General features: G+C 41.2%; 1 protein-coding gene across 1 annotated transcript in view; it reads right to left on the bottom strand.

The window, feature by feature from the left end:
• Window positions 1-3,372: 3,372 nt before the first annotated feature.
• The window catches only part of LOC107594200 (transformation/transcription domain-associated protein-like), an 89,731-nt gene continuing 80,155 nt past the window's right edge, over window positions 3,373-12,948 (bottom strand). Inside the window, exons 56-61 of the mRNA XM_016284162.1 lie at window positions 8,277-8,502; window positions 7,514-7,731; window positions 6,193-6,377; window positions 5,721-5,924; window positions 4,041-4,235; window positions 3,373-3,940 (exon numbers count right to left, since the gene is read on the bottom strand). Coding sequence (XP_016139648.1) covers window positions 3,656-3,940; window positions 4,041-4,235; window positions 5,721-5,924; window positions 6,193-6,377; window positions 7,514-7,731; window positions 8,277-8,502 — 1,313 coding nt within the window. The 3' untranslated portion in view covers window positions 3,373-3,655. The remainder of the gene's footprint in view (window positions 3,941-4,040; window positions 4,236-5,720; window positions 5,925-6,192; window positions 6,378-7,513; window positions 7,732-8,276; window positions 8,503-12,948) is intronic.

Raw genomic sequence — 12,948 nt, 5'->3', positions numbered from 1 at the left:
CTGGAATCAACTCAAGAAATGTTCACTGACATTTGGACGGAGTAAGCTGATTATCTTCTTGAGCTGCAGTGTCAGCTTTCCTCCATCTAAACATATTTATGGAGGCGAAAGAGAGATAAATAAGTAAAATACAGTAAATTACTTTACTGATGGACAAGAGGAAGGGTATAGTAACCATGTATTGGACAATTTGGGGAAAGTTCACTGCTCAACCACCAAAATGATCAAGGGATTTACAAAGTGTCTCTATACCTCCCTTTAACAAACACTACATAGGTTTATTCCTTCATGATGTCATCCCCTGAATCCTTACAATGGAGGCTGAATGAATTGGTGTGTGTGGTCCTTTCAGGTATCTCTGCAGGCAATCACCAGTCCACTCAGCCAGCTGTCAAGGTGAGACAGTTTTACATGTTGAAGCTCCAATGCCCTTGTCCAATTTCACTTTGCAGTGAATCTGGGCGGAACATGCCAATCCTCATATTAGCAAACAAATTAAATCAGCGAACTGGGAGGAGAAGCGGAGGGAGATCCTGTCAGACACACAAGAGCCTCTCCTCCCAGCCTGCCAGGAGATCAGGGCACTCTGAGAAGCGCTTGGTTAATTGGTTTAGGACGTGAAGTGTTTCTGACAAGCACCCGAAGTCAGGGGAACTGCAGAAAATGATCTCAGGGGGAGCGCTGGGAAAGTTCAGGTAATGAAGCTAATACTTCAGCAGAGGTTCATTTCAGAGAAGCTTTGCAGTGCATCGTTTAGCCTCGCCAAACAAAATGAAACCTCATGTGCCTCTCCAACAAGCTGGTCAGCGAAATTAGATTGTGGTTCTTGGATCAGGAAGAATGAATGTTACTGCAAAGGACTTGAATCTCAAATACTAACATCCTAACTCTACATAAGCTCTAAGGACAAATTACGGATGGGGCAAAATGCCCAGGGCCTCCGATACCTGGAAACAAGCCAATTGAGATGGGAAATTTAATATATAAGGGAAAAAGAGCTCCCCTGAGGAATTCTTGTCTACTGTATATCAAAAGTGTCCAATCATGCTTCTGGAAGGCTGCCTTCCTGAGAGTTCAATTTGAACACCAATCAAGCTTATCAAGGTCTACAGGGTTACTAAACTCACCGGCAGGTGTATTGGAGTAGGTTAAAGCTGAGCTCTGCAGGAAGGTGGTCCTCCATGAGCAGGATTGGACACCCCTAATACAGACAGACCAGAGTTCCTCATGAATCCCCTTGTATTTACAATGTTTTGTCTTGTTTTCTAGATATCTTTCAAGAGGGCTCCTCCAAATAGGCTGGAGCCCGAGGGCATCACAGGACCACATCCCATCCTCGATCAGCTCAACTGTTCCCGGTACTTGCACGTGGCACTCCTTCAAATGACTTTTACCTGGTAATGCGCCACAGAGCATCACCTTGAAAACTTTCCCCATTAATTTGTAACAGCAGAATAGCAGTTGCTCAACTGTATGAGAATTCTGCTATTCAGCAAAAACAATCCCAATTCAAATCCTGTGTAGAAGCGTTAAATGACATTTTCTTCGGTTCAAGGCACACTCGTTTAGATCGAAGATAAGACTCACACAGGATGCTATAATTTGTCTAGGGTGTGAAAACAGAGGTAATGTTTGCGGTTTATAGGTGACACATCCTCCGGACACATTTGCTCATGTCAGCTTAGTGTTTAGTACCCACACATTTTATCATAAGCCTGTAGCTGTCAGCTCATAATGGGAAGCAAGATCACGATCTGTAAGACACTTCCAAATTAATTCATTTGGATATTGTGAATTCACACTAATGATCGAAAGGGATCTGCAACTGTCTGGTTGAATTCCAAAACAATTGGACTTCCAAAAAACTCATGAACTTTTTACTCATGAACATCACTCCGAATTTTAGCAGATAGATGATGTCATCAAGGAAGATTTTCTTCTCTCCATCATTGTGCTGGCAGAATAAATGGTGGTTTGTTTGTCCTGCATATGTCCGCCAATCACAGCTCTCCCCAAGGGGCTCCATCAGTCAGTTTGCCCACATCCTCCTGCTATCAGTCTAGACATCAACGGGCAATGCGGCAGCGGGCGGGGGTTTCTGAGCCACAGCAAGGACCTGACACATCTCTCACATTCAGAGTTGAATATCGCAGCTCTTTCATGTTTAGACAGTGCAGTTGTACATCAGCCCCCAGGACTGTTTGGTGGCAAAGGACCTCAAAAGGAGGACAAAGGTGGGAGCGTACGGTCCCCGACTGATGCTAGAAAGGGGCTGGAGAGAGATCAGAGAAAGGAGGATAAGCACCTGTGCTGTGCAAGCGTAAAGGGTGAAGCAATGGTTTATGGGATTGAAGCCAGCGCTGACAGCATGTGTAACTCAGAGAAGACAGCGCTCAGTGACATATACTGACGGGCTGTAATAAAAAAGGAAAAGCAGACCGTGATCTGACCTGACCCAAACGATTCCATGGCATGCTCTCACTCAGGTCCTCTCTTGTACTTCAGACAATCAGCAAGAGACAAGGTTTTTCTTTCTGAAAGAGTCCTTCAATCAACCACCCACAGAGAGACACACGTCACATTTAACCATGTAGTTGGAATACAAATCCACAGACAGAACAGCTAGGGCTGCCATTCTTATAAAAACACAACAACTTTTTTTTTTCTTGAAAAAGGGCATTTTATTAAAACAAAATGCATCTTTACATTGCAGAGGTAACTTATCCATATGTTGGCACAATATTCTGTACCTTTACAAAAGAGGGGAATGTATACAAAAATGCTTTTAGGTGTATCAGTGAGATACAAATGTTTTGGGACACTCCTAAAAAGGCAAAGTTGAAAAACTTTGAGCAGTAACAACGGATAATTTAATTGTATGTGCTATTATTAACTAAAAATTAGCTAAATACAGAGCTACCCCTGTCTTAAGGCTCACAGGTCTTTGCCTTTCCAAAGTATTTTGCCAAAAAAACAAATCTATGGTTGACAAACACATGGCAGCTTTAAATTGCACAAACCTGTTGAAAACTAAACAATTAAGGGATGCAATGTCATTTTTACATGATGTACAAAGGTTAAAGAAAAATATTCCCACAAATAACTTTAAATAATGACATACTGACACGTAACAACATGCTGAACATTGCTGAGTGTTGATTCATGTAAATTAGATTACTAAATTTAAAAGGCTGCCGTCAGTCAGAGAGAATGGCGGAGCCGTAAAAGGAGAGCTTGATGGGAGTTGCATAAAATCTGCCGGGATAGCTGCTGCGCCCTCTTCCAGTGTAGAGCCAAAAAATGGCTGCGGAAACAGTATTTTCTTAAAGGCTGTCCTGTACCGTCACGGCAGTCTCAACAAAAGCACCTTGCTAAGCTCATCAGTTTAACAATAGTTCCTCTCCAAACAAACAAAGCTGCTTTTAATTGCTGCATGTATCTCTTTCCTGTGAATAACAGTGAATACTAAAGACCTTAAGTATTATCCTGTTCTTTTTTAAATGACAGTTTGTGCATTATTATATAACCCCTTCTAAATGTTAACTCAACACATGATGTTTTTTAAACTCATGGGACAAATTCATCGACTGACATTCACTTTCACAGTATTGCATTTCTCAGAGATCTGCCAGAATTTGTTTCTATACATGCCCGTCTACAACCAAGGGTGCCAGGCGGGGTCCATGCGGCACAGGTTGTCCAGGCTATTGGCAGCTGCCACTAGCGTGTTTACTTTACTCTCACCACCCTCGAACTGGGCCAAGTTGTGGAGGCGGGTCATGATGGCCGTCACAGCTTTCTGGACAAGAGACACCAGCTGCTGGCTGTCCATGTTCTCAGGTTGTCCAGCTGGGGACAGAGGCATGGATGTGTCTTCCTGCGTCTTCTTATGCCAAGCGATGATCTCATCTCTAAGAACTGCTTTCAAGATGCCATCGACCTGATTGAGAGGAGACACAGATTTAGAGTGGGTCAAGAGCCCTGGAGACTGAAAGTGTGGAGTCTCTTTTGTCATTATTTGTGTTCCTCATAAAGTGTACCTTGAAGTTAGGCTGAGCAAAGCAGCGTGCTACTGCTATCATGGAAGCCGTGAGGGGTCCGGATACGCCGATTGTGCTCAGGAACTCGGAGATGTTGGGCGTCAGCCTGAAGGGGACCGGCCGGTTGGCATCCAGATCACCAGTGGCATCGTTAATATCAAAGCGGAAGTATGATACATTGAGTTTTCCGGTGTCCTGTTGGGGGCACAACACATCAGGATGGTGTTAACTAATTCATTTGAGAATCTGACCTTATAATCTAGAAACTACAAGACTTCGGCTAACGTATCAGACTTAGAGAGGGAATATCATGTGGCACCAAGTTGATAAGTTTCCATTCAGAGAAACAAAGCAAAACCAAATTTGGGTAAAGAGCCTGTTTGCTCATGTGGGACTCAAGTGGGACCAACATCAGACAACAGCTAATCTATAGCACTCTGGGAAAACTGGATAGTGTTGTAGACATCCGACCACAAAAATGGGAGGATGTATTGATCCTACACCCACTGTGGTGTGTCAGCATTTGAGCATATGAACAAATATAATCCTCCATTTGCCTTCTGATGCCCTTGATGTAGAGCGTCGTCATCACCACCAATGAAGTATTTCAAATAAAAATAATGTTCTCAAGATTACCATTTGAAGTGTTTTGGATGAGATCAGGGGTGCTGTAGTTGTCTGCAAGATTTGTGTGAGTTTAATAATGATGTAATGTCACTCAAATGTTGTTAAATTACTCCAAACACAATAAGACTACTAAAACATGATTCAAGCTCTGTATTTAGACCCTGCACAGGACCATACACCAGGGAAATGCATGATGTTTTGGGAGTGTGTTATAGAGAGAGAGAGAGAGAGAGAGAGAGAGAGACACACAGACACAGACACAGACACAGACACAGACAAAGACAGCACATATCTGCTTGTCCGCTCTGCCTGCCATGGTAATCTCCTAGTGCCTAATGAGATCTGTAGAGTGGAACCGGCAGCAAGGGGGCTTACTATACCCACTTAGCCGCCCATTCCTCTGCCTGTCAGAAAACTGCAGATTAGAATCACAGGACGAGGTACTTGTTTGACAATCATTTCTAATAAAAGACTGTACGGACCTGCACTAACCCGATACTGTACCGCAAATGTTGCATGACAAACAATCATAAAGACACGTTGAGAGTCACCATCAAAAACTGAAAAGTGTAATGACCCAAGAAACTGCTTTGGACTTGTTGGATACATAAAAGACACAGACACAGACACAGACACAGACACAGACACAGACAAAGACAGCACATATCTGCTTGTCCGCTCTGCCTGCCGTGGTAATCTCCTAGTGCCTAATGAGATCTGTAGAGTGGAACCGGCAGCAAGGGGGCTTACTATACCCACTTAGCCGCCCATTCCTCTGCCTGTCAGAAAACTGCAGATTAGAATCACAGGACGAGGTACTTGTTTGACAATCATTTCTAATAAAAGACTGTACGGACCTGCACTAACCCGATACTGTACCGCAAATGTTGCATGACAAACAATCATAAAGACACGTTGAGAGTCACCATCAAAAACTGAAAAGTGTAATGACCCAAGAAACTGCTTTGGACTTGTTGGATACATGTATATTTGATGAAAGAGAGCTAGTATCAGGTATGACATTAGTTCCATGACGTCACGTCATCAGGGTACCTGTGCAATCTGCAGCATCTCTGGGTTGAGACGGTTCAGGTGCAACATGAACTCAGCCAGGCCAATTAGAGCAAGCTGGATGGTGAACATTTTGCGGAAGGTCCAATAATCTGTGGCGTTGGGGAAGGTGTGCAGCGCCCACTCCTTCAACATGCTACGAGGAACCATGTTGCCCTGGACCTCCTTCAGAATGTCACGCAGGACCTTAAAACATGGACAAAAAATATAGTTAAAATAAAAGGAAAGCTATTTTATTGGTTAATTTACTCTACTGCATATTAAGGTAAATGTCCAGTTTTCCCGCAAAATTAAAAGCAAAAATAAGAGTTGTTATTCTCATTATCTGTTATGCATCCAGATCTGTACATAAAATATAAATATAGTAAAAAAAATGCACCGTGGCCATTTCATGAGATTCAATTTATGTGAAGTACATTTTTATTGATCTATTTTCTCATTATTTACGGCATACCTGATGGCTGGCTTGGGTTCCTCTAGCCTGAACAGTTGCAAGTCGGTCATAATAGCGGGAAATAGGGTTGTCGTGCTCAATGCCCTTCTTAGCACAACGTTGCTTGTAGATTTCCACTAGAGACAGAGACGATGGATTGTCCTCCACTAACCGCATTTGAGGAGACACCGCCACCACCCTTGGGACTAAGACGAGAACAGATTTAAAGAGGATGTACTCTACTGGTATATAAAACAATTCAAATCCCACTAGCTATTTCAGCAGATATTATTATAATTCTCTTTGAAAAGCATCTTTTAGATTCTATTTGGCTTTCATAAAGGGCTGTTAACTTGAAATATGACCATCTCCTAAAATACCTCTAAAAATTTTAACAGACCTGTTTATACAATCATTTGATTTACAGAGTCATTTTTAAACAAAACAAATCAACAGCTGAGCGAGGCCACAAAAACACCTGTGAGGGAGTAAAAAGAAAAGCATCTCACACGACCACAGGGAACATCTCATACACATCTAATAAATAACTTCAGTGAAAGGCATTAATGCATGATAAAAATACATTTTGCACACAAACATCCTTAATGTTACTTAATGATTATTAATTGCATTGCAGCATAAAATCAACCTCTTTTCTTTGAGGTTAAAGAATAAACGCATGGAGAACAGACAAAATATTTCAGTGAAAGCTAAAATGTGGCATCCTTGACCTCTAAACTGAGAGAGTTTCATCTTTAATGCGTCTATCACAAGAAAGACAATTTAGATCTTCCTCCCTCAGTCTCCACAGGGACAAGAGCAACCTCATTTTTATTCATTCTGCTCCAGTCCCCTCTCTTTCTTCTTCTGTTACCACTACACCGCTTTTCTGCTACTTTTCACCTCAATCTTGCTTCTTTTTCTTCTCTTCTATTCTCCATCTCCCTCAATCTGTCTGAGAGCAACTAGGCTATCGAGTCCAGCACTGAGAGCAAATGGACAGCATTCAAATGGGGCACCTCAGAACACATGCATTTCAAAATAGATTTAACGAGAGAAGTGGAAAAAGTTGCTTTTTTATTTTTTATTTCATTAATTAAAAAAATAATATATTTAATATATTTAATTTATTTATACTTGCATTCTTTATAATGCTTTATTTATACCTTCATATGATTTTATTCAGAATTTTTATTTATTTTTTTATAAATAATCTTTAGGCCTGAACATTCATTGGTCATACGAATGGAAGGTCTTGTCCAAAAGACTGATATAAATAGATGTAGTCAGTGCTATTTCAGGGGGAAGGGAATGTTTCTGTGATCTGGGGTTGCTGCAGTACCTGTGAAAAAGAGGTGTCTCTTGGTGGTCTCTTTCCTCTTCTCCAAGCAGGGGTTGAGTAGCCGCAAGAGTTGTAAGACACGCTCCTCTCTGCGGGACTCCGTCAGACATGCGTCATTCATCACCAAGTATGGATAGATCTTGCCGTTGTGCCCGCGGATGTAGAGTCGTCGAGCAGCTGTGTTGTGCTTTTGAACAATCTCCACCCTGGGCATGAACCTTAGAGGAGGTAAAGTAAGAGGGTGTGAGAGAGAAAATGATGGGTAAGTGATGAAGTAATCACTGAGAATTAAGGTCTCAGCTGGAGTCTAGCTTAGAACTCTAAGGGGAGAATACAAAAAAAGCAAAAAAAAATTCAATCAAAAACGACATATGTGTCCTAGTGTATGTATTAGAGACATGAAGCTACATATTTAAGATTGAGTGGTGGGTTGCCTGAATGACTAATCAAGTAATTTGTTTTAAGGAAGTCCTCTAAACCTTCCATAAACCTGAAACTAACATAATTATTCATGACTTCCTTAAGACAGATCAACTAGTTAGATGTTGAATGACTAGATGATTAGTAAAGGTGACTAGTTTATTATTTTATTTTTATTTTTTATATTTTAGCTGCAAAATGTGTCAAGTATTACCATCAAATAAAACTGAAACGAACTTAATTATTCATGACTTCCGTAAGAAATATGACTAGTCAGTTACTGGATCACTAGATGATCAGTCGACCAGAGCAACCCCCATCTCTAGTGTGTATTGATTGTTACCTGGCAATCTTGATGTAATAGTGTGTGGGCTTAGGCATGAGGAATTCTCCCGGGATCTCAACTTCAGCAGTCTGGGCCGAGAAGTTGCTAAGGAAACGGCATTTCTCCTCGATCAGGAAGAACTTCGGTAGTTGCTTCGTCTTGGCTTCCAGAATCTTGATCCACTTCTTCAGCTTTGAAATGAGATTGTGAAGCTTCATGGAGCCGGGAACGCTGAAGTCAAAATCTGTGAATAGAAAAAGTGACGGGGCAAAGTAAAACAAAGGAACAGATAGGTAGCGGAGGAAAAAAAAAAAAAACACTGCAAAAGAACAGGTGGAAAAGACTCTGGATGTGCGAAAGAGGTAGACGTGGCATAAAACTGGCCACGTCTGGCCAGGAGATTGTGTGAAAGAGACAGAGAGGAGATGTTATCTTTGGATCAGGGAAACAGAAGTGGTGCACTTCCTCCCAGGTCTCCCTTGCGATGTGAAGGTGCTGATAACATTAAGGTTCATGAGGATGGAAAAAAGGATTAACTGCTCAATGCAACTTCTAAATGACATTGCGCATTAAGTTGGAAAACAGACACAAAAGGTATGGTCGGAATGCAAGCCATGTTCCCAATTTTAGAGACAACCTCTTTATCAAACGTCTTTATCATAAAGGCTAAAACCCTTTTTCAATAGGCTAAAACCTGCTCCACTTTCATTCTTCTGTTGTGCTACATTAATAATACCATGTAACGCAGATATGGAAACTGCTCGGCATTTAATTTCATACATTTAAGACGAAAAGCACCCTCAAGCAAAAAATCTCTTCGTATAATTAAGGCTTTGGCAGAAGAGGCTTTAATTCAAAAGCATCTTGCAATCAACTGCCACTCATGTCAAAGCCAGTGAGATGTGGATGCCACACATAATGAAAGGCCATTTAAGGAATTCTCATGGCTTGCACAACACTTGCAATATCATCAATGTCCCATATGACATTTTGATTAGCAGTGAACTGCCATGAGCAACGCAGCTCCCTCCCATTTCCACGCCCCGATTTAGACGATGTCTTCTGAAATCAGACTGTGAAGGTGCTGATAACATTAAGGTTCATGAGGATGGAAAAAAGGATTAACTGCTCAATGCAACTTCTAAATGACATTGCGCATTAAGTTGGAAAACAGACACAAAAGGTATGGTCGGAATGCAAGCCATGTTCCCAATTTTAGAGACAACCTCTTTATCAAACGTCTTTATCAAATAGGCTAAAACCTGCTCCACTTTCATTCTTCTGTTGTGCTACATTAATAATACCATGTAACGCAGATATGGAAACTGCTCGGCATTTAATTTCATACATTTAAGACGAAAAGCACCCTCAAGCAAAAAAATCTCTTCGTATAATTAAGGCTTTGGCAGAAGAGGCTTTAATTCAAAAGCATCTTGCAATCAACTGCCACTCATGTCAAAGCCAGTGAGATGTGGATGCCACACATAATGAAAGGCCATTTAAGGAATTCTCATGGCTTGCACAACACTTGCAATATCATCAATGTCCCATATGACATTTTGATTAGCAGTGAACTGCCATGAGCAACGCAGCTCCCTCCCATTTCCACGCCCCGAATTAGACGATGTCTTCTGAAATCAGACATGCTCTGTAATCTTAGCCAATCCGTCTCTGAGAGACTTTAAGACTGTTTAGGTGCTTAATGACCAGTGAGCATTAAGAAAGAGATTTGACTTGAAAAGCACGGCTATGCACAGCGGTCGACTTAGTGTAATCAATTTTGAAAAAAATGAACAGGCAATCCCCTGTAGCAGCAGTGCCCTGAAGCAAGGGTTTTTTTCAGATAACGGTGTCTCCCAGGCAACACGGTTCTTTTCTGATAAATGTAACACCTTTGTTGGTTCGAATATGAATGGGTAGAAAGGTGTGCTCAGTTTCAGCTGTCTCACTGACCCAGGATCAGCTCAACTCTAGGGGGATTTGAGCTCCCCGCTGCTGCAGAAAACAAAGTCTCTGCTCTCTGACCTGTGAATGAGATGCACCGAAGGCGGAAGTTTTCTGCACCTAATAATGCTTGGGCGATGGAGGTAGCCAAGCGCTAAAAATACCCCCCCCCCCCGCCTGAGTGAACACAGTGTACAGCCCCAACAGGAGCCCTAAAACAGTCTCTGCCCCACAGACACGTTCCCGCTTTAGATCAATGCAGACAGCAACGCTTGAGAACAGCGTAACCCTGCTATAGTAAAATGCATGTTCCAGAAATATTAACACCACTAATCTCGTAGTACTATTACTAGTATTATTACCCAGTACTATATTCCACACAAACAAAAATTTAGACAATTTAGGCAAATATACCTAACTTTTTTTTTGAAAGAGAACAAAATACCTATATTCAAATAAAAGTTAAAACCTTTAGAAAATGGCATTATGATGTTAGTGATTTGAATAAATAAAAAAAACAACAACAACGCAAAGACTCTTGTATGAAGCCACATAACTCAAATGTGTTTTACTTATACAGTCTCAGCTTCGCGGTCGCATCGCATTGTGCTGCAACAGCACGCGGCTCTCTTCACTGAACGCGTAAAAGCGAACTCTGAATTCATCCACTGTTGTTTGAAGTAGCGAAAGCGTGTGAGTACGTGGATAATAGAATGAGGCATCAGGTCAATGTTGGTTTCGCATCACGCTGCATCCAGCATAGACACTGTGTTATGCAATCAGTACTGAACCATGGAAAGATGTCTATAAAACAGCTTGTATGCAACTTGTCATCTAACGTTACATTTCGCAGGAAAGTTACCCAATGTCCATAATACATAGAAGAGAAAAAACAACTCCAGAGAAGAGCATACTGCTAATTTTTTTAAATATTATTAAATATAAATATGCAATATAAATATTTCTTAAAGGGGTCCTATTATGCTCTTTTACAAAGTTTTGATTTTGTTTTGGGGGTGTACTAGAACAGGCTCTCATGCTAGGTTGTTCGAAAAACACATTATTTTTCACATTTTATATTATTACAACACCTCTCCCCCCAGTCTGTCATGAACGGCTCGAATAGTTCCTGTATCAAATGAAGGCCCACCTTCTGAAATAAGAAATGTGCTGTGATTGGTTAGCTGGGCCAGTGTGTGTTGTGATTGGCTCCACTCTGCCCCTGGTAGGGAAATGTCATGCCCCTTACCATAGCCGCCTGCGAGCTTCAGTGTAAATATTGCGTCAAAATTCAATCAATTTGGTAACCACTCTTAAGTTCATCTGCCTTGGGAAAGCTAGCGTGTCTCCGACATAGTGATAACACTCGTTGCCTTCTCTAGTGCAGCTCAACCAGGTCTGTCCCATTTGTCAGTATTTGTGATATCACAAATCCCATAAAATATGCGTTGTAGTCCAAACGAGTCGTTCGTTGTAGTTTTTGAAAAGTAATTTCTGTTAAATAAAATATCTCCCTTTGAAGTGGACTTTGAGCTTTGTAACTTTGCAGATATTTTTAATGGTCAAACAGCAACATTACAGACTAACTAAAGTTGAAAAAGTGAAAAAGCATAATAGGACCCCTTTAAATGAATTATCAAATTAATCTTAATTTGGTCAAATAATCGTTAAGAGTGCATTTTCTTAAAAAAATTCATTTAACATTTAAATACCACCTCAACAACAGTTTGAAAATATGTTATTAGCATAAAAAATTTGGGCAGGCCACATTTGATAAACAGTAACACTTGCTCGTGGATTAATAGTGATTGGATTAAACAATTCTTGACAAATGGTGCTGGAGTGTGTGTTTGTTTGGAGAGCTTGGGAGGAGAAAGGAAGGGGAAAGAAGGATACTGGGAATGAAGCAGGCTGTGCGCTTTGCTGGTTCCCCTCCAAAGCTCATTCCCAGTAGCACACTATGTCAGACGTTCAGAGAAGGCTCAGGGTGCAATGGCCACGCCTCACTGCCCAGAGACAGCTGGCACCACAACATCTGTTTTACACCCTTACAACCTTAACAGTCCTCTAAGGCCATGAACACACACACAGGCCTCCGGATAGAGCTTCATATGAAACAAACGAGAGCTCTAGCTCCAGGATTCAAAGTTTACTGAGGTGGAGAGACAGTAGGTGGACAGGGAAGGGAAGTATAAACATATTCTGCCCTCCTGAGGAGAGGACAGCTGAGGGGGTTTGTTTTAACATACGCCTCGGATCACACATGCTCTGCTTTCTGAGAGCCAGGTCTACACCGGGGATACTGGAAGGTTATTGTCGGGGAATGTGTACAAAACTGGCCTGAGGAAAGAGCCGTGCCAACTTCTCCCCTGCTCAGAGAGATTTTAAACAAGCATCTTGAGGGGAGTGAAGGACATTTGGGACTTACAGGTAAAATCACAGAAAAAAAATTCTGTTCCCTACAAAACAACAACAACAAAAAACAGATGACTGATTTAAAGGTACATGCGTAAAAATGTGCCAAATAACTGGGCAACACTGGAAAACTAGCTATGAATTCTGGAAGACAGGTGGAGCATTTGGGCAAAAATGTTTGCAATTTTGCCTGGTACCAGAAGTGACAGAAATTACACACTTCCACCTTTACCTGATTAAACAAACAAAAAAAAAAATCTTACAAAAAAAAAAAAAAAAAAAAAAACATTTTAAAAGTTTATTGTGTATTTTTTTCCCCAAAATAAATCTA

The sequence above is a fragment of the Sinocyclocheilus grahami genome, unplaced genomic scaffold, assembly GCF_001515645.1.
Source record: "Sinocyclocheilus grahami isolate Dianchi unplaced genomic scaffold, SAMN03320097.WGS_v1.1 scaffold180.1, whole genome shotgun sequence".
Lineage (NCBI taxonomy): Eukaryota > Metazoa > Chordata > Actinopteri > Cypriniformes > Cyprinidae > Sinocyclocheilus > Sinocyclocheilus grahami.
The sequence above is the reverse complement of the archived record's forward strand: the minus strand, read 5'-3'. Positions and strand labels throughout refer to the sequence as shown.